The sequence below is a fragment of the Microtus pennsylvanicus genome, chromosome 2 (assembly GCF_037038515.1).
Source record: "Microtus pennsylvanicus isolate mMicPen1 chromosome 2, mMicPen1.hap1, whole genome shotgun sequence".
Lineage (NCBI taxonomy): Eukaryota > Metazoa > Chordata > Mammalia > Rodentia > Cricetidae > Microtus > Microtus pennsylvanicus.
Window position 1 is genome coordinate 100836471 of NC_134580.1, and position 26785 is coordinate 100863255.

The window sequence follows — 26785 nt, forward strand, 5'->3', positions numbered from 1 at the left end:
TGCCCTCTCCTTCCTTTCTCTTCTTTCTCTCTATTCTTTCCTTTATCAGTTTCCTTTCCCAAAGATGCAGGCTGACCTGATTTTTGGGGGTCTCAGTATTTCTGCCTTCTGAATCCTGGGACTGTTCATGGGATCTGGCTGCATTTCTCTCCTTTTCTTCTCATTTTGTCAAGCTGCTTCTTCTTCCCTCCTCTTCTTGCCTCCTCTGTTTCCCTTCTCTATATCAGTCAAACACAAAGCACTGGTCCTACCTTTTCGGTTCCCTTTAACACATTCCCACAATAACCAATAGAGCACAAAGTACTTTACTCCCTAGAATGGATGGTAGTTACAGAGTGATTGCCTTTTACTACTGTACTTTTAAAAGAGATTTATTTTTATTTATTTGTATGTGTCTATGTGAGTATGTGCCACTTGTGAATGGGTACCCAAGAAGGCCAGAAGATGTCAGATCTCCTGGAGCTGGAGTTACAGGCAGCTGAGAGTTGTCTAACACGAGCGCTAGACCCCAAAGTGGAATCCTCTGGCAAGTGTCCTTGACCTCTACCCGCTGTTACTATATTTTAATAGTGACTCTACCCTTTAATTGTGACTGCTGTTGCAGACAATATTATGCTCTACAGTGATGAGAGACATTGCCCTTCTCAAACATGGTGTGTAAACAGAAGCACTGAAAGGAAGCCTGACATTTCTCTTTAGAACAGTGGTTCTCAACCTGGGTCTCAACCCCTTGGGGGCTGAACAACCCTTTCACAGGGTCACCTAAGAGCAATGGAAAACACAGATTTACATTATGATTCCTAACTGTAGCAAAATCACAGTTGTGAAGTAGCAACGAAATAACTTCATGGTTGAGCTTACGACAACATGAGGAACTGTATTGAAGGGTCGCAGCGTGAGGAAGGCTGAGAACCTTTGCTCTAGGAGATTAGCTGGTAAAGGTCAGGAGAGAGAAAGCCTTGGGCAGTGCCCTGCGCCAGTGAGCATGTCTCTGCGGAGCCTGGAGCAGAAGCTGAAGGAACGGGATGCCCAGCGGTCTCTGTTTTCTCAGCGACAAACGAGATGTGATCAGCCACAGAAGCAGAGGGAATACATACGTGCTTAGTTGAATTCAGAAGGTGTCTACTAGAATCACAGGGGTCACTTAGGCCCTGACTGGGTGGCTTCGGGTGCATGAATCCACATAGCTGCATTACTCTCAAGCAGTAACAGTTCGAGTGTCAAGCTGGCATGCAGACAGCATGCTGTGTCCTGTGACCCTGACATAAAGCAGTTAGAGGAGCGGCTGAAACCTGTGGTTAATCTCTAATTGCACATCCTATGTGGTATTTGCACGAGGAAAGGAGTTCATCAATCCAGAATGGACAGTCCTTTTCTTTTGGGGGCCTAGGACTAACACCCACCCCATCCCATGCTCACAAAGCCTTCAGACAGCTTTGAAGGAGTGGAGATAAGCCAATTTCTAACTGCATTCATTTTTTTCTTTCCTTCTTTTTTTCTTTTCTGTTTTGACCTCTTCCTTCCCTTCCTTTCTTTTTTTCCTCCTAAGCCAAGGTCTCCTGCAGCCCATCCTGGCTTTCCTCTGGCTATGCAGCTAAGGTTAACCCAGAACTTCTGATCCTCCTGCCACGACCTCCCAAGTGCTGGGACTCTGTGTGATCAATCTTTGTCAACCGTTTTTGAATAATGTTAGGTTTGAATTGGGGGTGAATATCTTGATTATTTCAGAAAACTACAATTCTTCTCCAAGGTGGGCTGAGGAGTAATCTCACCTGACAAAGTACGTGTTTAAGTGTAAGTGAGAATGGATTTGATCCCCAGAACCCAAGTGAAAAAGGCAGGTGTGGTGGTGTGTGCTCATAATCCCATTGCTGGGGAGACAGAGACGGTGGGGATCCACCCTACTGCTGGGAAAGCAGGAACAGGGAATCCATCCCTCTTCTGGGGAGGCAGAGATGGGGGATCCATCCCACTTTGTGGAGGCAGAGATGGAGGAATTCTTCCCACTCTTGTGGAGGCAGAGATGGAGGAATTCTTCCCACTCTTGTGGAGGCAGAGATGGGGGGATTCATCCAACTCCTGTGGAGACAGAGATGGAGGGATTCTTCCCACTCCTGTGGAGGCAGAGATGGCGCATATGGGGGAAAGGCCTGGGCCAGTCAACTAGCATACTTGGTGAGCTCCAGGCCAGTGCAAAAGAGACCCTGTCTCAACAATCGAGAAGATTGACACCCAAGACTGACCTCTGACTTCCACACGCATACACACACACACGTGCATACCTCCCTGACACGTGTGCCCACAGAGCAACACATATTCTCTCTCTCTCTCTCTCTCTCTCTCTCTCTCTCTCTCTCTCTCTCTCTCTCTCTCTCACACACACACACACACACACACACACACCTCTCATCCAATAGCTACACTCCTGTGACTCTAAAGTCATGAGACTGAGGCCAGACTCTAGTAAAATCCAATCTGGAACACAAAAGTTTATTAGAATAAAAATACATATACAATATCCAACATTAAAATTATTCACGTCTCAGGTATTTTTTTTCACCTGCATTAGTTTTTTAAAAATGCTTTAAAGCTCTATGCTTTAAACAATTTGCACATATGTAAACAAGTCTTAGATTACCAAAGATGCCATTACATCTGTTAGATATTTAACATCAACATTTAGGGCTGAGATCTATGAGTTATACCCTATTACACTAAGCATGTCTGTAAATTCTGGAAAGGAAGGAAGAAGACAAGAGTAACCCACTTGAGATGAGGTAAGCTGTAGGACGAGATTTTAGGACCAAATGTCAACAATAGAATGTTAAAAGCATTCATGGAAAATTCACTTCATTTTCTTAGTGTTTGCATAGTCAAGGTTATTTTTAAAAAAATTAAAAAAAAAACTACCCAAATTTGTTTTCTAGAAAAAGAGACAAATATCTGATTCTACTTAGGATCTGTGGGATTTTTCCCCCCTAAGTCTTTGTCCCATCTAGAAAAAAAGAAGTGATACGAACAGTCACAAGTCCACCAAAAAGGGAGGGAAATAAGGTTAGACTGACATTTCAAGCTGCCTTTTGGAAAGAAAATTAAAAACAGAGGTAGATGGTTAAATATTAGCGGCCAAGTTACTCAAGTGACTAATTTTTGCCTTGGTATGCATTTACTCAGCTTTTATGCTTGAAGCCAAGCAGTAAAGAACTTAGGAGAAGAAAGTGAACCTAGTAAGAGTAATCTTCCTTGTGTCAAAGAAAAGTAACCCAGGCCTGGGAACCCTGTTAAAGACGTGATTGTTCAAAGCACTACAGTTCATGCATTTATTAAAGCGAGAGAATGGGCCTTGCTGCTATGCTTCTTAGGTATATCTGAGGCCGTGCTCAGAGCCACGCCGTGCCCGCTCAGTCAAAGTAGGACTGAAGGGTGCCTCGGCGCCGGACGTCACAGGTCCAGCAGTGGAAGCCTCCCCCCAGGGAGTTGGCGTTTCGGATGTTAACCTTGATGGTACTGATGCCTGCATTGAGAGAGAAAGACTGGTCAGTCAGAGGGGACTCACATTAGATCTCATAAGTCCAAACACCTGCAGGAACACGGAGGTTCAAATCCCTCAATCCGGTCTACAGTGGTCTCTTCTTTTTAATTTTGCTTTCACAGACTATATTTCTTCTAACCTAGCCCATCACACTTCTTTAACATCTTCAACAAAAGAAGTCAATAGAGACAGGTTTTGCTCTATGGAATGATCACGAATCAGCAGCCTGGATGAGCAGATATACCTACCAAGTACTAAAATTCAGTACTGAAATGCCGACTTGACACACATACAATAAGAACACATTCATCTTCTACAGATTATAACTGGGCTAGACCGCCTCAAGGGAAAAAATGCATCAGAGCTTTACTATCTGGGTTGTGTGGGTATTCAGGTATCAGAGCCAATCAGACAATCGGCTTCAGCCGGCACCATTTGTGAGAACATGTTTATGAATGCAGAGACCACTTAACTAACAACGCCCAGACTACGCTACGTTAGACACAGTAAGCTGCTCTTTTCCTCCTCCGTTTGAGGGGACATGAGCTGCAGAATCACTACAGGGCTCACTGTATGGTGGGGCGAACAAGGAGGCGTGAGAAAGACGCCCCTGAGGTACCCCTCCTACATCTTTGAAGTCTAAGAGTGCAGTTTGAATGGAAACACAAAGCGGATGTGGGATCAGAAGCATCCACGTCCTGGCTGGTCATAGCGTGCTCATACTCAACTGGAGAGAATCATAGCTATTTGAGGAAATTTATGTAAGTTCCCCAAGACTAACTACATGACTTTAACTACAAAATTAAAACTATCAAATCAGATTATTTGGTACTTTCCATCAGTTTAAGTTGAGAAACAACAAAATCAAAATATATGAAAAAGTTGAACCCAAGTAATTTTGTTACTTAATGAAGGCGAAAGAAAACGTGGCTTGGCACTGGGGGTCCAGCCACCAGATTCTGCTCAATTCAAAACTTCAAGCTGTCTTTTTAAAAACCAATTCAACATTAAGGATAGGTGTGGCAAATAAGAAAATAGTCTTTTATGGAGCATATCAGAAATGCAGAACAAAGTTTTAACAACCTAATTTCAACATATAAGCTGCCTGGCTGTTACCAAATTCACCCCGAGGATACGTCAAATGTGTTAAGAACCGCTCGCAAGTCATCTGTACCCCATGGCTCACACGAAACCCTTTCGTTCAAGGTTTTCCTCAACAGTATTAGAATGCTGGTCTAAACTTAAATGTCAAAATAGGAACATGTGGCCCCAAGTGAAACCAATCCTGCTCTTTAAAAGCAGAATGACGGGCTGGCATCCTTTTCTGCATCTCAGAACCATGTGAACTGTTTTTAATGCATACACATGTCAGTTTCCAGGTGTGTCCTTACAAGCCCTCTGAAACATGAGATTACCATTAAAGTTCTTCTAAAGGGCCCTCAGTAATTCCTTCTCTGTAGGAAGGCAAAGCAACTCATCTGAGTATGGTAACTCTCCCTCAGCGTGTAGGCACCAGGAAGAGAGACAGAAGATTGATTAACTTTTGCCACCGGATGTTTCAGGACCTCATGAAATATGCCCAACTTTGAAAGGCTATGCTTAATAGAAGCAAAATCACTAACCAATTAAAAGGTGATAATTAATTTGGTACATTTAAAGGGAACAGAAATCGATTCAATAAACCGTATTTTAGACTCCGCATGTCTTTTCCTCAGGTAGTGGTGACCATTGTTTATATGTGACAGCCTGCTGCATCCATCACACATACCCAACTTCTCAAACATCTTCTGAATCGGGACTTCATTGGCGTCTACCATGACACGCTTCTCATCCAGCATTAAGACGTTCATGGAAAGCCATTTGGATGACATCCAGAGCGGGTGATCTGAAAACAGCATCGACTGTTAGAGCACGCGTGTCTGATCAAGGGAAGGGCACTGAAGTGACACTCGGTCCTTGCCTGCTTCAGTTCCCACGAGAGAGCTTATCTTACTATCTCGTGTTACCTTTTTCCTTCCGACACGTTTTCACTATGGTCACAGAAAATGACGCTGGGCTGCAATTCCCCTGCCCCAGCCTTCTCTGTGCTGGCCTTGCTGTCCTGTTCCACCCTGCTCTGCTTTGTTGGTGTATTTTAGTTAGATCTTGTACTACCGGGGATCAAACCCAGGGCCTTAAACACGCTAGACAAGCGTTCTACCACTGAACTGCACTTCCAGCTTTGAGAACCTATTTTGATTGTACAACAACATATTTATAAATCTTACAAAAACAATCCACATTCCTCAGGCGTTTGGAACTCATCCCATCTTATTTTAAAAGTCATATCTTGCTTCATATGATATTTTAAATTCTGTCTCCTCGTTTTCGTTTCCTGTGAAAGGAAAACTCACAAACACTTGTCCCGGCCTCACTCTAGAACTAGCCGTGACTTTACTGCTCACTGGGGAAAGGCCATCTCTAGTGTCACAAAGGATGTAAAAGTCGACGTACCGTCGGGGATGACTGGTGATGGAGGGGTAACTATGGTCCATCCTGCTTTCTTGAAAAGATCAATCTGGAAGAGCAAACAACCCAACAGACTTAAATCCACATTTGCCACTGGGTTTCTGGGAGTCATTATGGTTTTGTTTTTAAAGATGAAGTCTGCCATATCACCCAGGTTGGTGTTGATCTCACAATCCCCCTGCCTCAGCACCACAAGTGGTTAGATTATAGGCACGTGCTCACTCAGCTCTCCTTATCATGAATAGCTCTTTTGCAAGTCATCTCCTCCATTTACAAAATAAGGACACATTTTTTTTAAAGTTGATGACTTTGGGGAATGGAGAGGGGGCTCAATGGTTAAGAGCACTGGCCGCTCTTCCAGAAGGCCTGGGTTCAATTCCCACAACCCACATGGCAGCTCACAACAACAGTCTGTAACTCTAGTTCCAGGGAGAGCAAACACACATACCTGCAGGTAAAACACCAATGCACATAAGAAAATAAATAAACCATACATTTTTTTTTAAAGTTGATGATTCTGTTTAAATTATAATTTAAAATAGCTGCGGATACCTGTACCAGGTCTGTACAAGAATTGGCTGTCAACAGCGAGACCCAGATGGAGGAGGGGCTCAGGGGCCCCACCCTTTTCTAATGAACTGTTTGCTATTGATAGAGCCATTGCCTTCAGTTGGTAGTTGGTGGTGAGCCCATCAGGCTCCAGTGGATAATCCCAGTCCAGCAGTCACACAGATGACCCTGGTTAGACTAAATGGGTCACAAAACCAAACCAAAGTCATGAATATAGAGAAGGGTATGGCAGGGCGGAGTGGAGTTGAGGGGGATGGGAGGATTGAAGAGAGAATGCATCGTTTGTCTGAAGTTGTCAAAGAACGAACTTAAGTGTGTGGGATGTGTGTATGTGTGTGTGTGTTTGTGTGTGTGTAAAGCTTTTCAGCTTTCAAAATTTAAAACACCAAAGATATTTTCCCAAGACATTCTCGTTAAGGAAAATTTAAACGTCTTCTGGTTAGTTATAAGAAAGCCACGCTGTGATGATGCCAAGCTGACAGCCTCTCTGCTCCACAGTCCCGTCATCCGGCGTGGCCATGAATAAGGACAAAGGTCAGGGATGTAATGTCAAAGCAGCACGGTTGTCACGGGATAGCCATTACAAATGAGTCAACGCCACACAAACCATACTCCCACGTAGTACATCAACACGTCCTAGTAGTTGAAATGGATCATCTTGGTCCTTAGGTATGAAAATAAGGGACAGGCATGACCCGCGCGCAGCATGAAAGGACTTTTCAAAGCTGTGCTACAGCCTTGTAAACAACTCACTTCCCAGTTGGACTCAGAGGCAGCAGGGAGAAGATAAGAGGCTGTGGGTGATAGGGAGGGAGCAGGGTCAGCTTGGCAGATCTGCTCCTCCCCAAGAAGGCAGGCTGAAGGGCGGCTGACCAAGACACCTAACGCTCAGGGCAGTGCTCTGGCCACGCCGAAGTCACTTGTTTATAAATAATCCTGTTGAGCTGCAACTAAAAATGGTGAGGAAATCACTTTCGAAGGATAACATAGTCAGACACACAATTTGACGAGTAACAGCCGCAGCCTGATGATACGATCCTAACAGTCACAATGGCAGTGTCGAGTTCCGCAGACCGGGAATCTTGTAAAGATAAGCAATTCCATGTCTGATAATAGTGCCACTGACCGTTGCTGAAGTTGTCATGTAGAACCACTAGGGCCATGGAAATACTTAAGGTGCCATGGTTCTTTCGTTTAAATAAAGTTGCCAGGTTCTCTAGCTTTTCTGGCATCCTAAGAACTCTCCTACCTGGTGACACGGCCGGTCAGGATTGGACAGCACAAGGCCAGGTCCGATGATGTTGAAGGTGGCATCGATGTGCATCGGATTGGGGTCTTTAAAAGAGATGATGTGGACCCTGTAGTCCGGAGCAAGATGCCTCCGCATCCACTCGATGCCCAGGAAGTTTGTAACCTGAAAGTAAAAACAATCTTAAAAATATTCCGTTCTAAGTTTGGGAAACCAAAAGCATGTCAGATTTAAACTTTTAAATTTAGGAATCAAGAATGCGATAACGTAGCGTGAGGCTATAGAGCCGGTTGTTAGCAACCTGGCTTCTCTGAGCAAAAATATCTCTTCCGGCTCGAATGAAGTCAGCGGCATCAAAGCATGGCTCGAACTCAGTCGTCACAAACTTTCCCTGGGAGGCCAATTTGTGTCTGTCTTCCACAGAATGGATGGGATAATCCTAGTTGGAACGAGAAGGAACACACACATTGCATTTAGGTTTTTAAGGGATTTATTTACAAGGATATACATGATTTTAAAAATTAATTCACAAGCATCATTTCCCAAAATACTACAATTCAACTATAGATTAAAACACCCATGGAAAAGATGTTGGTCTGTGATGGTCAATTCTGACTGCCAATCTGATTGGTTAAGGAAAGCCCAAGGGATTGGTGAAGGATATCCCTTTAGCATTTTCAGAAATAAAATAGATTATGAGGGGCTCTAGCCTAATCAATGGATTAATCCTTTGATGTAGTCATATGATCGCGTTATAAAAAGTGAAAATTAGGAGGGGGGCATAACTGGGAAAAGGTGGGTCGCTGGGGTGTGTTCTTGGGGGCTCTCTCTTGCTCTGGTCTCTTCCTTTCTCCTGTATTCCCTTTCTCTTTTTGGTCTGCCAAGAAGTCAAAACATCTCCTGCATGCTTCTGTCAACACATTGTTCTGCCAAAGCATGTGGGTGGGGCGATGACATCCAAACTATGAGCTAAGATAATCCCTTTCTCTCGTAGATTCTTCCCTCGAGTCCCTTGTCACCACAAGCAGAAAAGTAATACAAACAAATCAAAACAAAACCACCACCACCACAACGAAATGAAAAACTAGGCATTCGAGTAACTTCCTGACACGTAGAAACAAGTAGTGCAGGTAGCAACTGATTCTGAAAACAGTCCATGACACACGTGTGCACACACACACACGTGCAAACACACACAGACACACACACAGAGTCACACATAGAGATACACACACGCGCATGTGCGCGCACGTAGGTAGTTACAATGCTGAAAGCCAGCAGGATGAAGTTGCCCTTCTCCTTTAGAGAAGGAATTTGGACCTGAGCCCAATTTATACCCTAAAATGAGATGCCAGGTTGCTCCCTGCCAAATTTGGATGTGCAGGACTTATTTTTCATCTCTGCCTTTAAATGCCTAGAATAATTTTTTGCTTTAAAATTATTTCTATAAGTGATTTTTTTTCTATGAATCATAGTTATCTTACTAAGGACATCTATCCCTTGTATTTGTGGAGGAGATTAGTTCTAGTACCCCATAAACACTAAAGTCTATGGATGTTCAAATTCACTGCATAAACTAGCACATTTGCATAGATTTATGCATGTCCTCCTGAATCCTTTAAAACACCTCTAGAGCCGGGCGGTGGTGGCACCCACCTTTGATCCCAGCACTTGGGACACAGAGGTAGGCAGATCCCTTGAGTTCGAGGCCAGTCTGGTCTACAGAGTGAGTTCCAGGACAGGCTCCAAAAGCTACACAGAGAAACCCTGTCTCGAAAAACCAAAACCAAAGCAAACCAAACCAAAACAACAACAACAACAAAAACTATAACACCTCTAGATTAGCTATAACCGTCAGTGCAACCCAAATGTCATAGAAAAAATTGTTATGCCATATTGTCATTGAATGACAGGCACAATTTTCAAAAATATTATTGGAATTTGGTTGAATTCATGGGTGCAGAACCTGCGGGCAGGAGATAACTGCACCTTTCACCTTACTGAGAACCTGGCCGAGATACCAGATGCTTTTGCTAGAAGAAGAGAAAGACTTTATCCTAGAGACTGCTGTGGCTCCAGCAGTGAATAGCAATGTGCCCTTAGGACAAGCTTGGCTCCCAGTGATGAAATGATAACATGCTATCACTGCCTTCTAGAGTTTTGTTTCAAGACAGGGTTTCTCTGTGCAGCCCCGGATGTCCTGGAACTCACTTTGTAGACCAGGCTGGTCTTGAACTCAGAGACCCACCTGCATCTGCCTCCTGAGTGCTGGGATTAAAGGCGTGGGTCACCATCACCATCACTTTCTAGAGTTTTTGTAAGAATAAATATGATTGGTGATAACGTCCTGAGCCCCAGGACTCAGCACAGAGTAAGCAGTAAATGTTATTGCTGTTATGATCATTAACATTTACTCCTAGTTTCATCTAAACATAGTAAGTTTTTAAATGAAAATGCATAATATATGTGAAGTACCAGAGAATTCCTTTCTTACGCTTTGTGGATTACTTGGAACAGCAGTCACGAACATGCTGGTCTATAGCTAGGGACATACCTTGTCATACAGTTCATCAGCCATGGTTGGCTTGGGTGCTGTTGTCCACTTGGCGCCACGGTGGAAGTAGTCTTTGATAAGTGACCTGTATGCTCGGTACTCAAAGAAGCGTGACCGCCATGCCATGGGAGCCTCAATGATCTCATTTCCCACAACCATCAGGATGTCTCGAGGCATCGCACTGTATAAACCTAATGGACCAAAAGTTCCATGGCCACCTCAGTGATGCAGCTTTCCAAAACATTAAAGCATCTATAACACAATCTATTTGTAGCAAAGTTTACTAAAGGCCTTGTTTGTCTATGTAATTATACAACCCATGGCAAAAAAAAAATGATACATACTAGACTAGGTTGTTGACAAGAATTCTCTATTGGGTGTGATGTCAAGCAAAAATGGAAACAAAAAACTGAGAAAGATTTTGAACCATAAGCCTTCTCTACTTGTAGGTTCCTTTTTAAAGATACAGAAACAGAGTTCACAATGGACAGTGTGACATCGTAAGATACAGAAACAGAGTTCACAAGAGACAGTGTGACATCGTAAGATACAGAAACAGAGTTTACAATGGACAGTATGACATGGTAAGAACTAGGCTAAGATCATTCTGCAAAATAAATTACAGAATTCACGCACAAGAGCAATTGTGAAATAGTGGCAGTTTAAAAAAGAGGATGTCTCCATTTCCCCCTTAAAATTTGAAACATGTGTATCTGTGTGGAAGTAGGGGCACCACAGCCCTGGAGTTGGAGTTACGTGCTGTTATGAGCTGCCTGATGTGGTGCTGGGAACACTGAACTTCAGGTCCTCCTCAAGTGTAATGATGGCCCTTAACTGCTGAGCCGTCTCTCCAGGCCCTCTATTTCCATTTGAATTTCTGTCGTTAAGGAAAACTAGGAACAATTCAGTGTTCTTATGAAAAATGTCTATAACATTTAGAAGCTTAGAATGTGTACACCTCAACCATATCAAAATGAGCCAGATGCTTCCTCAATAATCTCTAAGGTGTTAAAGGAGAAGTAAGTAAAACAAAGGATTCTTCAAGAAATTCTACGAGCATCCTCCCTGTGTATCTGAGAAGGAAATAAAAAACCAAGGATCTGCCTGATTATTTTCATGACGCTGCTTACCTGTAGACTCAAAATCCGGAGTCTTATACTTCAGCGACCAGTCGATGGGGTCAGGGCGCCTCACTGTCACGCCTTCCATTTTCAAAATATTGCACATTTCCTCCACTTCGGCAACAGCCTTTTTCAGATGCTCTTTGGGAAAATACATACCTCCGTTTTTCTGGTAAAATGGCCAGTACTTTTCGTATGTATTGGCCTAGAAGCAGAAGAAAGTAAACGAAAGCGTTACAGGAGAACCATACAGCTCCAGGTGGGCTTGCAGGCCGGGAACAGCTATTTGCGCAGCGGAAGAGGGACCCAGACTGCGAACAGGTCTGTTCGGAGTTCATTCCCAGCACTGAGCACACCAGCCTCCTCACAGACCCCAGGATTTGGCGTCTGAAGCTCTCTAAATCATCTTGTTATATATTTTTAGAGACTTGTTTTTATTCGTGTGTGTGTGTGCATGCGTGCTTGTGCCAGAAGAAGGTGCTGGATTTCCTGGAGCTTCAGTTACAGTTATGAGCTGTGCCGGACACTGGTGTTGGAACTAAGCTAGGGACCTCTGGAAGAGCAGGAAGTGCTCTTAATCACTGAGCTTCTTTCTCCAGCCCCAAATTATCTTGAGGTCTTTGATCCTTCTGCCTCAGATCTCATGCTTAACCCCTAACAGCTTGTCTGTCCCCGATCCAGGCTTGGAATCTTCCTGGCTGTGCTTCACAGACAAAGCAGGACATAGACACTCCCGTTAGAGTCTCACTGAGATGAAACAAGAGGTCAAACCAAACAAAGAAGAAAAACCCCTACACTAAGCCAAGATCCGAAATGATCCACAAACTCCCGAGTTCTTACAGAAAAGCTGACATTTTTGTGGAACAAAACAGATATTTTAACTGTGTGAAGATTATGTTTTCAGAAATGTTTTACATGTCTTAACCTGCATGGCTCACTTTCCCGCTGGACAGAATTTGCATTCAACAAAACTGGGCAGTGACACAAGGCAGGCTTTGGAGTTTGTCAGTTGTGTCTCACACCTAGCACCCCCCACCTCTCTCGAATCCAGTCTCACCTCATCTCAGGCCCCTTTGGATGTAATCTGCCAGTAAAATGCAAGCTCACAGAGTTTCAGGATTCCAGGGGCTAAAGATGTAAACACTTTCCAAAGGTGAGATGCAAGCATAAAGATGGAAAGAGTCTACGTTCAGATTGTTGGGTTTGTATCTAAGCTGTCAGTCAGTTTAAAGGAATACACTGGGCCAGTGCATGCTGCATGTTACAGCTACCCAGAGAGATGAAACAGCGAATCCAGACCCTGAGAAAAACTCTTAGGACTTCATCACAACCCTGGCAAAGCCATGCGACATGTAAACGTTTTTAGCTGAAAAACACAATCGACACGGGTATCGTTTTTAAGTTTCTTCGCATCACTCACTGGCTGACAACCAACTACTGGTTCTAATCATGTCTTATACATAAGGTTTCTACCTCAAAGCTGACATTTGTGTATAGCAGTAAGTATTAGAACGAAGGGGCAGAGATAGGTTAAAGGCTCAAGAATATGCTTAGTTTAGCTAGATACCCATAGTGCTTTGATGATCCTACCCAAGAGACAATGCTCTCAAACATGTGATCTCTTCACACGCAGGGCGGAGAGGTTGTGCGCTCACCTCCTACATGACTTAACAGGACAAGAGCATCAGTCTTCTGACTGGACAGTGTTCCAAATAGTCAGGGGCTTGACTACTATGTTCTGTAAGTTTGAATGTTTCCACCTTGATGTATAAAATCTTCTAAAACTAGGATTCTTTATTAAGGCTCTTCTTAAAGATCTTTGTTTTTAGTTTGAGGTAAGGTCTCATCATTCAGCCTGACTGGCTTGGAATTCAATCTGTAGACCAGGCTGGTCTTGATCTCACAGAGATCTGCCTTCCTCTGCCAAGTGTTGGGAGTAAAGATGTGCACCACCACACTTGATATTTCTAATAGTTTTGTTCATCAGGACTGGGCTAACTGCCTAGATCTTCAATATCAAAGACATTCCTCCCCCTCAGTTTATGTCTCTGCTTTTAAATTTACCTGAATATGATAAATAGAAAATATATTTTCTTACCTCTGCTTAGTCTGGAACCCAAGCTGGAGGACACAGAATAATCTGAGAAACAGATCTTCCGAAAGTATGAAGGATGCTAGCTAGCTAGGCTCTGAAAGCTGAGCTGTTAGTAAACTAAGGTCCCCAGGCCAAATCCAGCCAGGCTGCTGTTTTTACCAACACACGTTTAAGGGGACACACCATGCTAATTTTGTTCCACGGTACCTGTGGCTGCTTTCCCATTGTAGTGGCAGGGCTGAGACTCAAAAAGCTTCAGGGTAGACAGACATTCTCTGCAAAGCCGGAGTCATTTACTCTCTGACTTTCAACAGAAACAGTTTTCTGGTCACTGTTGTGATTAAGTTGACTTTTGAAGATCTATGAACATATAGCCAACTTCTAACCCAGGAAAAATATTATCAGCGTGAAACATTTGAGTAGTTTTATGGCTAATCCACTCTTAACGAAAGCAAAACAAAAACAAAGTCATGCCAAACCCAAACAAGTAGTTTTCTACTCCCGGGAGTTTCTTCAGTAGCAGCTAGAAACAGAGGATAATGATTCTTTATTTTCCTCTCTGACACATCCTGGTACTACTGCCCAGCCATTCACTACTCCGCCTTCTCATGCCAGGCACATCTCCCGCAGTCCACTGAGGGACAAGAAGCCTTTGACAATTCAACACGGAATTACGGCAGACACAGTTGTGTCGTCTTGCCAGACTCACTCCAAAGTATTTAGTGTCGCGTATCTGTTCAGAGCGAACCTTGCCTTGCTATGAAAGACTAAGTCAATTATTCTGGGAGAAAAATTTTATTTGAACAAATGTTGGTGCAGTTTATAATCCGGCAAACATTGGACAAAGTCCAAATGACCAGGGCAAATTACATTTTCTGAGGAAGATTTAGACATTGTTTACACTTTCTTTATAACCTTGATAAATGAGTTAGCAATCATTTACCAAGAATTTTCCAGACAGTGAGCACTCCACTGTGGCACATGACGCCTTTGACAACCTATGGCAGAGATGGAGCTGCATTCCTGGAAACTTTGTAGCCCTCACACCCTGAAGCTCTCTGTGCAGAGTCTGTCTGCTCCACTAATTTTCAAACGCCCTCTCTGGAAAATCTAAGAAATACCAGTAGACTCGAACTTTTTGTTAGTCAGGCAATAAACTTGTATTACATTAACCTTAATTAATAATATTTTTGGAGTCCTCTATCAAGGGCCTTATTTAAAAAAAGACAAAAGCAACTATTTACTATGTTTTCCAAAAAAAGCTATTAAGTCTCTAAAATAGTGCTTTCTGACCTACGTGTTTCTTGTTCCTTTGAAAAAAATTTCCAACTTGTGTGTCTTGAAGCATATTTTAATCTCTATTCACCTAGACACCTGTACACTCTGCTACATTGTTTTAGCATTCTTTTGTGTTTGAAACAAGGTTTTGCTGTGTAGGCTGGGCTGGTCCTAAACTCAAGATCCTCCTGACTTAATGTCCTAAGTGTTAGCATTATTGGCATATGTCACCAAACCCAGTCATTATTTTCTTCCTTCCCTCCGTCCCTCCGTCCCTCCGTCCCTCCGTCCCTCCCTCCCTCCCTCCCTCCCTCCCTCCCTCCCTCCCTCCCTCCCTCCTTCCTTCCTTCCTTCCTTCCTTCCTTCCTTCCTTCCTTCCTTCCTTCCTTCCTTCCCAGGGTTTCTCTGTGTAGCCCTGGCTGCCCTCGAACTTACTCTGTAGACCAGGCTGGCCTTGAACTCACAGAGATCTACCTGCCTCTGCCTCCTGAGTGCAAGAATCAAAGGCATGCACCAACACTGCCTGACTCTTATTGTTCTTAAACAGAGTAATTTTATCTATGTTCCTGGGCCTAGGGGCACATGTCTGTCACCCTACCACTGAGAGTTAGAGGTGGGGAGGAGGGGTATCAGGAATTCAAAATGATCTTTGGATAGTTTAAGGCTAGCTTAGGCTTCATGAGACTCATCTCTCTATCTTTCTCTCTACCTCATATATATATATCTTCTATATACTTTTTCCTCCCTCAGTGCCTAGGTTAGTCTGTCACATAAAACAGAAGTAACCAATCTACCTTTGAGAGGACATATATCTTCTATTTACTTTTTCCTCCCTCAATGCCTAGCTTAGTCTGTCACATAAAACAGAAGTAACCAGAAAAGTGAATGAAATCAGCCGGGCAGTGGTGGTGCACGCTTTTAATCCCAGCACTCGGGAGGCAGAGACAGGCGGATCTCTGTGAGTTAGAGGCCAGCCTGGTCTACAAGAGCTAGTTCCAGGCTCCAAAGCCACAGAGAAACCCTGTCTCGAAAAACCAAAAAAAAAAAAAAAAAGTGAATGCAATCAATATGGCTAATGCTACTGGTATTCTACACCTAATACATTCCCAGCATACTTTTGTAATGTAACTGGCAAACTGGATCCATAAAACTACAACTTTTACTTTCCATATTTTGTGCTTTACAACATATAATTTGATAGCTTCAAGTTTAATCCTGTAAGGTAGTTGGCAAATTTATAGGAATTCTGCAGGTCACACAGCTGTCAAGATGAGTTATCCAGCTTTTACCAGGTAACTAATTCAGTGCCAGCCCCCTGCCTTTAACGACATTCATTCCACAAGTACTTTAAGCTACAAAGTCTAACGTCACAAATCAAGTGTCAAAACACTTCCAATGATCTCTGAGGATTCTGATTCCTTAAGATCACATGGTATTGGGGCTGGACAGATGGTTTAGTAGTTAAAAGCACTTCCTGTTCTGCCAGGGGACCTGAGTTCAGTTCCCATCACCCATGTCTGGCGCTTAGAACTACCTGTTACTCTAACTCCAGGGGATCTGACACCCTCTTCTGGTCTCTACAAGTATGTGTACAGGTATGCACACACACACACACACACACACACAACTTAAAGACATCTGAGGTCAGATTTTATGAATATATAATGGTCAATAATTTTAAAGATGGATTAGATGATAAACTGTTGCCTGAATTTGAATTTTCTCAATCAAAATGGATAGGGATTTCTTTTCAAGAAAAGACTTTGAAAGACTATATCTTATTTATTTTATAATATGGGGATAACATATACATTAATCTGCTTAGCAAATTTCAGGGATCAGAACCAGAGATATATTCAGAACAATATGAAGAAACTGTTGCTGTCTCTGCCAGGTCTCACTCAAGAACTACTTCCTTCAGAATACTTTGTAACTACCCAATGCTTGGCACTGGCTCTCCCCTCAACGTTCCTTGCACTTCACCCTGACAGCCGGGCAGCCGGGTGGCATAGATACATAGATACTGCGTCAAGGTGTACATCGTATCTCTCCAAACAGAAGTGAGCTCCTTTATGTCCCTGCATTTCCGGTGACATGGCTACAGATTTAGTTCCCCACTCGGCACTGAAGATGAAAATGTAGATATTTAGGAAGTACTCATGTTCACTTAAGATATATAAGTTAATTTATAACTCACGATTAACAAGATTTTAAAAAGTGCTTACAAAAAGGAAGGGGCCCTTACCTGACACTCCATCTGAACACTAGCCCATATGGGCCACAAGAATACTGCAAGTAAATATTGGGAGTTTATTTTTTAAAAGGAAGATATTGCTTATTTCCAGGAAGCTCTGGAGGGTCTGGGAAAGACATTGTAGAGCTAGGTAGTGGCAGAAGGGAGTGCAGGAAAGTGGGTGAGACACACTTGGGTGGGGGCAAAGGCCTGATTCTTATTGGTCTTTGGTTGCTTGCTAAAGTCTGCCTGAAGTCCAGGTGGGCTACTACAAGAGAGAAGCTTAAATAGGAATGAATATCTGCTAGCTTGCTACACTCACACATCTCTAAGAGGAGGTAATAAGTGAACGGGGAGTCCTGTAGGTACAAGGAGCCAGCTTGTGGAGAAACCTGAATACCATGAGGGCTTTATTCTCAGCAATGGAAGGAGGGTGTTAGTAAGGCAGGGGAATCGTGGGATCATAATGAGTCACATGATCAAATCTGGGTTTAAAACAGTCACTCCAGTAGTGGCTGGGATACCGTCTGGAGAGGGCCGAGAGGAGAGGCAGCTGGGAGCTTACAGCAGTCCTCCGGGCATAGATGAGCTCCAGACCTAGGGCAGAGACTGAAGCGTGGGGGCAAGATTCCTTTCGACAAAAGACTTGATGTGGGCAATGTGACTGAAGGGGAAATCAAAGATGACTGGTGTTTTACTCTGATTAAGTAAAACTGCCAAAAATTAAAAGGAAGAAATGAAGACTTTGGCTTATAGATGTCCTGCAACTGGAACTGAAGCTGTGTCAGCTGCCAACTCCACATCCACTACGGAGTTCACAGTGGAGACCTAGACAGGAAGGCCCATTGGGGAGTGGTCTGGCCTGGAGCGAAGGAGGGTGCAGAAGCTGCGAGAACGGCTACAAGAACGAGCCCAAAGTGAAACAACAGTCGCGAAGTAAAATATGGGGAATACCAAAGAATAACCTCCCAGGAAAGCTCTCCTCGACTCCCAGGGGCGTTTCAAGAAGGAAGCGATGTGTAAATAATACTGAACACTGGTGCCAGCAAGCAAAACGACTTAAAATTACTCCGCTGCCCCACCGAGGTGAAAGCGGCTGCAGAGGAGGGCGGGAGCCGAATCAGGCTGCAGAGGCTGAGGAGAGAACTTCCTGCAAACCCTTGCTTACCTTCACCTCCACAGTGAATGGTGGGACACAGGCATTTTCTGCCCTGCCCACAATCACTTCCTCTAAAGGGTCCCATTCGTTGTAAGAGGACACGGGGCAGTTCTTGGGTAGAGGATCAGTGGCCTTGTCTTCAGCTGCACAGGAGTTCCGGGAGGAAGCTGTAGCTGCCTGGGTACTCTGGAAAGTTCGCTGCACCCATCCTGTCAAGAGTCCTCCAAGCTTAAGAAACAAAAACAAAAACAAAAAAAAACCTCAAACAAGGTGGGGTTAAAGTCTGAGAAGCCAGGATAACACAGACAGAGACACTAAGATGTTCGTAAAGAGAGGGTTGTGGGCAACTTAAAACAAACAAAAACAAGCCGCTCAACTTTTTGTTGATTATAGATTTTTTTTTCGTTTATGTTAAATGCTGTAACTTTTAAAAACCCCGGAGAAGATCAGGTTCCTGGCCACCACAATCCCTGTCTGTATCCCAGAATAATGCAAACAAGCTTTCAGAAACGTTCACAGAAGACAGGTCATTCTCTTCCCCAAATACGTGCCCTGTCATGTCCAACTGGGGGAGGAAGTCGTCCTTCCTCAGTCTGAAAATTGGACTCTTTTTACTGTGAATAACACGGAATCATTTGAAAAGATCTTGCCTTTCAGAATGAGAAGCGCCAACCTATTTTTTAAAGTCTCTGACATATACTTCACATTCCTTAGCATTTCAAGTCAGAGAGTGACCAACTGTCACTTGCACCATATTACAGATGGTCCCTGATTCCCTTGTTAAAAATAGGGACCTCTATAACACAGAGCGGGGAGGATTCCTTCACCCGCTTCTCTGTGCAAACCTCACCCGCCCCCCCCCGCCCCCAATCTCAATCGGGCTGTTAAAATTCCTCCAGAAGGGAGCTGGAGGAACCCAAAGGGTGGAGACCCAAGCAAGAGGGCGAGTGACAGCTGTTCAGGAACCAGCTGCTTGCAGAACTCATCTGCCAGAGCTATTCCTGTTGAGGGGCCAGGGAGAATCTGCAGGCATGCGCAGAGATCCCAGGGAGGCAGAGGGCAGGGCGGAGCAGCAGGTGGGGGACAGATTGGACTCATTCCAACTCCCCAGTAAGCATAGGGAATCCCTGTTACAGCTAGAGCCCGCAGCTCCATCCATCCACCCACAGGCATCTTCCCAGAAAAATGCCTTCGCGGGCTACCCAACCCATACCACACCACCCTCTCACTGGGGAGTCCGGTTCCCCGCTGGGTTCCCACCCTGAGTCCCGCTGAGGTCCCGAGGGTGCAAAGGAACGTACCCGAGATCCGATGTAGTGCACCGCCTCGGCACCTCGGCTGCCGCCGCGCAGACACCTCACCCTCAGCATCGCCCTGGTCCTGCCTGCTCCGCGTGCACAAAGTCCCAGCCACCGCCCTCGCTCCAGCTCCCAGCCTGCGGCCGCGCGCGTTCCTTTTGTAGCCGCGCCCCGGGCCCGGCCTATTGGCTGCCGGGAACAGGTGGCCTCAGCGCCGGCGGGTCACATCCCGGGACTTGCCCTTTTTTAGCTCCTGGTCCTGTACTGGCTCAAGGGAGCACCGCGAAGCCCCACAGGGAGGCTACCCAGTGCCTCGTCCGGGTGGTCTGTTCGTATATCTCTTTGGAAGTCCATTTTGCCACCTGACTACTATGCAAAGGCCAAGGACAGTCCTGGGCTTAAATTCAGGTCCGTGCATTGACCCAGAACCCAAAGTGACACCGAGTGAAACGACCCTGGGTTAGTTTCCTGCTTTTACGACCTGAGTCTGTGGGGTGGTCTTCAGAACACTGGCCCTTCAATCTTGAAAACAGAAAGACATTAAGTCAGAAATAAAGGAGGGCTGCAGATCAGATAGCTTTTCTTTCCGAAGCCTGTCTTAAAATGTTTCTTAGGACACGGCTTGGGTGCTTGAAAGTAGTTCTTGCAGTGCAACCTTAACCTGATTTGAAAACCTAAAACTGGAGAACTCAAAATAGACATGCTGCTTCTTAACAGAAGGGACAAAAGCTTTGAGTACTTCTTGTAATTTTTTTCCCTTTTTGGTTCCTCTGTGCTTTAAAGAGTCTAGCCATGCAACCCGGTCTGGCCTCCTCCAATCTCCTTCATGCTGTAATTATAGGCCAGCACGATGAGCCCCCGCAATACCCCCTCCCCGCCCCCCCCTAGTGTTTATCTTTTGTAGAAACTGAGAATAGTTTCATTGCTTTCCCCTGGTCCACGAGCTACCCGGGGACTAAAATAGACGGTGAAGGGGAAGTCTGGGCAGCTCTAGGAGTTGTATGACTGTGAGTTAACCCTCTGTCAACAGAGAGGCCTCAAGATCCTGGTACAGTCAAAGGAGCCAGTGGGTCTAGGATCCTATCTTAGCTCTGCTCCTCAAACACCATGTGATGTGGACTCACAACCCTTGACCTTTCTAGTGCAGGTTCATTCTGCTAGTGAGCACTCTGAGAATTTCTCAAAATTTAAAAAAGCAATTAAGCCCCATAGAAGAACACAACCGCCTCTTGAGGCTACATCTCTGGGGAGCTTAGGGTGACCAGATATGCAGCTGCCTCAGTAAAAGGATGTTTAAAGATGGGAAAGAGCCAGGCAGTGGTGGCACACACCTTTAATCCGAGCACTCGGGAGGCAGAGGCAGGCGAATCTCTGTGAGTTCGAGGCCAGCCTGGTCTACAAGAGCTAGTTCCAGGACAGGTTCCAAAGCTACAGAGAAACTCTGCCCCCCCCCCCCCATAAAAGATGGAAAAGGCTGGGATGTAGCTTTGTAGCTGAGTGATCATCCAACATGCATTTAAGAACAACCAAGCAACAAAACCAAGCAAAAACCTCACCACAAACCTTATAAGGCCCAGCAGAGTCGCTCAGGCTACACAGCAAGTTCAAGGCCAGCTTGGAACACCTGAGACCTTGACTCAAACAAATGCCAGTAAATTCACTTAACAAGAATTTACTTTGCTTTGCTTCAGATCTGTCTGACATCTGAAAACATCCCATGTCTCTCGTTAAAGACATTCTTTTCATTTTGTAAGTGTAAGGTCTAAGAGTCCCTGGCTAAAATGAGGCTAAGGTGCATGCAATTTAGTTTTAGATAGTCGAAAACTCTCATAGCCAGACGGACACTCGTCTCTCTTGGAACCCAGTAGGGAAAAAAAAATGAGATCGAGGAGCCCCATACACAAGTCCTACAGCCATAAAAGTAAAGCAAATCACTCTCTGTACACTTTTGTTTTTTTATTTTGTGGGTTTGAAAACATTCTGTATCTTTTTTTATAACCTCATCAACTGAAATCACATGTCTATACTGATCATGCCTAACATTGGGGCACATCTATTAGGTGTCTGTAGTAACTCTTGACAACGTCCTGGTCTTTAGTGGCTGCCTCGTTCAGAAGCTGTAGATAGTGTGTGAGTCCTTGCCTTCTCTTCTCCCTGTAGATAACACCAACAACAGAGGGTGAACTAGTAACGTTAAGATGCTGGTGGTCTCCGACTAATTTCTACAACATAGTAAAGTCCCATAGTAACATACTTTGCAGATTAATCCAAAGGCATGATTCAGAGTATCACGGGTATGGGAAAAAAAACAAAGGGTAAGAAATAATCTCACAGGGAAAGAGTATGGCTTTTCATCCTCCTTCATGGAAGCTGCCTTGAGGATATGCCTAATTCAACTTCATTCCAACCAACAAAATGCAAGATTTTGAAGATTTTTCTGAGATTAAAAATAAAACAAACAAAAACTAATAAAGTCAGTGGATCAGCAAAATGAATAACAAAAGAACCTGTTAGGAGAATCCATATTTCACTGCTATGGTTGGCATCGAACTTGTGTCTAGGTATGGATCTCTGAGATTTTTCCATATGTGCACCCGCAATGGTAAGGTAGGCTACCTATAGAAGTCACCTATTCGGAGACACATTTATATCTGTAGTGTAATGTAGTGTACTGTGGTGTCGTGGATACTCCCATAGTAAATCAGAAGACTATGTAATAATATTCAAGTTCAAATAAGGTAGCTAAAGTATATCTTCAGAACTAGAACGTAAAGAAAGAAAGTCGCAATTGAAGATATTGACTCCTAATGGCATTCTGCTATGTTCAGATCAGTGCCTTGCTCAGCCATCGTCAGAGAAGCATCCTCCTGCAGTAGATGGGAACAAACACAGGAACCCCCAACAGGACAAGGTGCTGAGGGTGAGAGACCCCAGAACGCTCAGTTCTAGTTGTAAGTCTCCATCAAATTCCTCTCTCCAGGAATCCCACAGAAGAGGCAGAAAGCGTGTCAGAGCCAGAAGGGATGGGGGACACCAAGGACACAAGGCCTTCTAAACACAGCAGCACTGATGTGTATGAACTCACACAGACTGCCGCAGCATGCAGAGGGCCTGCGTAGGTCCAAGTTAGACGGGGGTCCCAGCACTGAGGGAGGAAGTGGGCACAACCACCCACTCCCAACACTGAAGCTACCTCTAATTATAACCACGTTCAAATGGTTTCTGTTTTCTCCAAGGGAGTCTCACTTGGTGTGCAAACCACCCTTAAGGACAGACCCCGTGGCCTGCAGCAGATGACCAACTTAAAACAAGCTCAGTGGCAGTTTTGGAGGTTCCTGGCCTCATCACACTTTGTCTGGGTGTTACCCTCACAAAGCAACCTTCTCCTTTCCGGGACCCTTGATGTGGGGAAGGAGTCACCCAAGCAGGCTGAGACTAAGACGTCTGGAGGCTGGAAGACAGGGCCCTCCTTGTAAAGTATCAAGTCAGTGCGTACGCTTCTCTGTGGGAGCCTAGCGAACTCAGTGTAGTCCAGTCTTTCCCCTCCAATGTCCCCTCTTCCTGCCCTTCCTCCATCTCTTACCCTTCTTCTCCTCTTTATTTCTCTTCTTCTTCATCATTGTCATTATCTGCTTCTATGATGGTAGGGATCAAATTCAGTGCCTTATATATGTGATAATCAAGTACTTGACCTCTGAGCTGTATCCCTGACCCTTTTTTTTTTTAAGTATTGTCTTTCTTACTTGCCTAATCAATGAGACCCCCTTTCTGTACCTAGGACGCTACAGGATTGGCCTCTTTGTCGAATACCCAGTGTTCTAGCTCACAGCATTCCCAGCCCGAGCGGCTTTAGTCCATTTTCCTTTCCATAGGCTCCAGGCTCCTCAAGGACAGGGAGCCTGTTTTATCTTCCACTCTGCCCTGAGCACAGTGCCTGATGCAGCACAGCCCTCAGTCAGTGGTTGAATGCTGAGAACCCAGCCCTCTCTCTGATATCTTACGGCCTTTGACGTCAACTGGCGCTTCGAAAGCTCGTGCGGGCAGCCTCTGGGCTACAACCATACGAATTCACTCAGGATCTGTACCAGCTATGAACAGTTATGTTCTAGCTGTCAGCGTCTCCTCACGAGAAGGATTCTTTCATCAGAAGACAGCTGCGAAGAGAAGCACCAAGGAACGGCAGCTTCCCCAAAGCATTTAAAGCACCCTCAGCCAAGCCAGCTTTCAGATTGACCTAGCCCTGAGAAGATGAAAAGAAACAGCGGTGTCTTTTCCAAGGGACCATTTACTTCTTTCACTCCAGTTTTCAGGGATCTCCTAGAATTCCAAGGCAGTAAACACTTTCTCCTCTTTCAGGACAATGCCCTCCATCTGATAGCACCGTAATATCAAAGTATAGAGCAGGCAAATTTCTTGATTTGAATCTCACACTCAACCCACAGAGCAGGCCAAACACAGCGATTTTTTTAAACACCAGTTTCATTTGATACAATCCATGTAGCATAAAAGCTCATCTGTGTTCTCTCCCTCATTCCATTCTTACAACCCAAACTCCTTTTCCGTTCCGTTTCCAGCAGTCTTCTTCCGGCTGATCCCCCCCCCCCCCGCCCCATTCTTGTTTCTGGTCTAGATTTCTAAAAGAAAATTCTATAAAGCAAGAGACAGATTGAATGATAAGTTTCCAGGAAATGGTTTGGGGAGCTGCAACACATTAACATAGGGCAAAGGTCTTGACTCTTAAATGAACAAATATATTTTTTCTTAGTGAATATTTCTTTCTATTTTTAGATTTAAACATTGATTTATTTATTGTGTGTGAGTAAGAACACCATTTCACGGATGTGTGCACACACAGAACTCAGAGAACAACATAAGGAAATCAGTTCTCTTCCTACCACTTAGGCCCCAGGAACTGAATGCAGGTCGACAGGATTAGCAGCAAGCAGCTCTACCTGCTCGGGAACACCACTGGCCCCTGGATGTCTCTTAAGTGAATGAATAAAATTAAGATTTAGAATCAGAATTCATTTGTAATAAATAAATAATTTATTATGAATAATAAATGACAATAAATAAATAAAATAATAAATTTCATCATAGGGCAGATCAAGCGATTTCTAACAACCCAGAACAACTTTGATAACAAAAGTAAAAACCAATCAAAAAAAAGCAAAACAAAACAAAAACAAACAACCCAATCTAAAATGGTACCTATAGTAGTCTCTCAATTATATCAATCATGTGTGCCTAGAAAAAGTCATTAAGACGTTAATAGTAGCGCCTGTTGGGCTAGAAATGCGATTGTCAATCTCTAGTTCTCTCTGCTTCTACGTATCTCATGTACTTTTCTGCAGGAGACATTATTACATTTATAATCAGAGAAAGAAACCCCTAAAAGCTGTTTTCTTTAGACACAGATATTTCCTTGTTGTCAGTGAAGTTTTCCTTTGCATTTCAGCTCAGACGAAGTGCAGGCTCTGCCCTGGGAGAAAACCTCCCACGGCCACCTGGCTCCCCTTGTTCCACAGGCAGCTCTGGCCTGGATGGGAGATAGGCGTGGGAAAGTCTCTGCCCGGCTTCTTTGCGCACTTTGCAGGGGCCCTGAGCCCTGGGCTTGCTGTGTCGCTCTGGTCTGTGTCCCTTACCACTGCTGAGCATTCCCCTAGGATTATAGTTCCCCCAAATAATAGTTTCTGTTCTCCAGGAGTCCATAATATCCAGATCTTGGGCAATATCACACAAAAAAGAAAGCTGTCCCGTCATTCTCGCCACGTGGAAGTGGCAAATATTGCCAGGGCCATTCACCCCGGCTTTAGAAAAGCCTGCACGAATTCATGAGGTTAGTTCTAAACTTCTGCTTAGGAAGCCTCAATTTCTGCTTCTACAAGTCTTCAAAATTTGAGGGCAGAACAAAAGACCAGGACTACACATTCAAGACCTAAGCCCAGAAATGTCACAGAAGAAAATGGAACGCATTGAGAGGCAGGGGTTTTTATTTTAATTTTTATTACGAAGGCCTGATTTGGAAGCGACAGGCTAGGACAGCCGACATACCACTGCTTTTTCTAAAGAGCAAGTAACTGACCTCGGGGGACGATTTCAAGCCTGCCAGCCTTCCTAGCAAAGGCTCCTGTAACATGCTATGTGCAGCTTTTCCTAGCTCAACTCTGCAGTGGGAAGTCGGCACTCAGAAGCCCTTTAGTTGTGGAAAAATACCAAATAACCCCCAGGTTTTCCTACCCAGTCATTTGGATAAATGTTTGCTCTTTATTGAACTAGCTCTTCCCTGAGTCCGGTTAGATGAAACAGTTTACATAATGCTAGTTTTTATGCCTATAGCTCCTCTCCCTTCTCCAGAGGGAGCGAATGAATTTCCTGATGGACCAGGGCATCTTCCTAACGTCCCGTTTACAGCACTCCCTGCAGAGCTCTGAGAGCCTGCTTATGGAGACATCTCTTTGACCAAGTTTAGGCCTCTGAAGAGGTTTTCTATCTAATACTGCAACATCCGCTTACTGAGTGTTTGTGGAATTCATTGTCTAACCCAAAAGTTCCCTTTGAGTTTGTTACACTTTAACACCATATTGAAAATATGTGTGAGAGATTATTGAAGGCACTGGAGACCTGGACCGGACCTTGCTCTTTCTATAGGTGAAACGTAAGGTGCAAGAAAGCTCAGTGAACCATCCGGACTCATCAAGCACTTCTGAGAAGCAGTCCTCAGCACAATTTCCCTCTCGAGAGTTAAGTGAACCAAAGGAAAATGGACTTTGATTTGATGCCCTGGGAACGCAAATCTGTAACCCTTTAACTTGACTGCTTGGCAAAACGGTGCACCAGGCTCCTGCGGACGGTTTTCAGATGAAAACCACAGGCATTTGCACGCCTTCCTTCTAAACAGTAGAACACCAGAATGAAATAAAATACGCCTTTGAAACCTTATCCATACTTTAATTTTTTTCATAGGTTTGTGGGAAATTATGTATTTATTCATGTGAGAAGAATTCAACTCAGGGTCTTAGGCATGTTAAGGAAGCATTTTTCAATCGAGTTACATCTCAAACCCTTTTTTTTTTTAATTTTTGAGACAGAGTTTCCTTAAGCTGGACAGGCTGGCCTTGAACTTGCCTTGAACGTGTGCTCTTCCTGCCTTAGCCTCTGGAGTGGCTGGCTGCTGTGTTTGCTTTC

General features: G+C 44.3%; 1 protein-coding gene across 1 annotated transcript; it reads right to left on the reverse strand.

Moving 5' to 3' along the window:
• Window positions 1–2469: 2469 nt before the first annotated feature.
• On the reverse strand, window positions 2470–20016 carry Gatm (glycine amidinotransferase). Its single transcript, XM_075961993.1, has 9 exons — window positions 19601–20016; window positions 18309–18527; window positions 11544–11739; window positions 10414–10604; window positions 8161–8298; window positions 7860–8024; window positions 6026–6089; window positions 5301–5417; window positions 2470–3514 (listed from the first exon to the last, which is right to left on the reverse strand). Exons 1-9 carry the CDS (start codon window positions 19667–19669, stop codon window positions 3402–3404), a joined length of 1272 nt encoding a protein of 423 aa, XP_075818108.1. The 5' UTR covers window positions 19670–20016; the 3' UTR covers window positions 2470–3401.
• Window positions 20017–26785: the final 6769 nt, after the last annotated feature.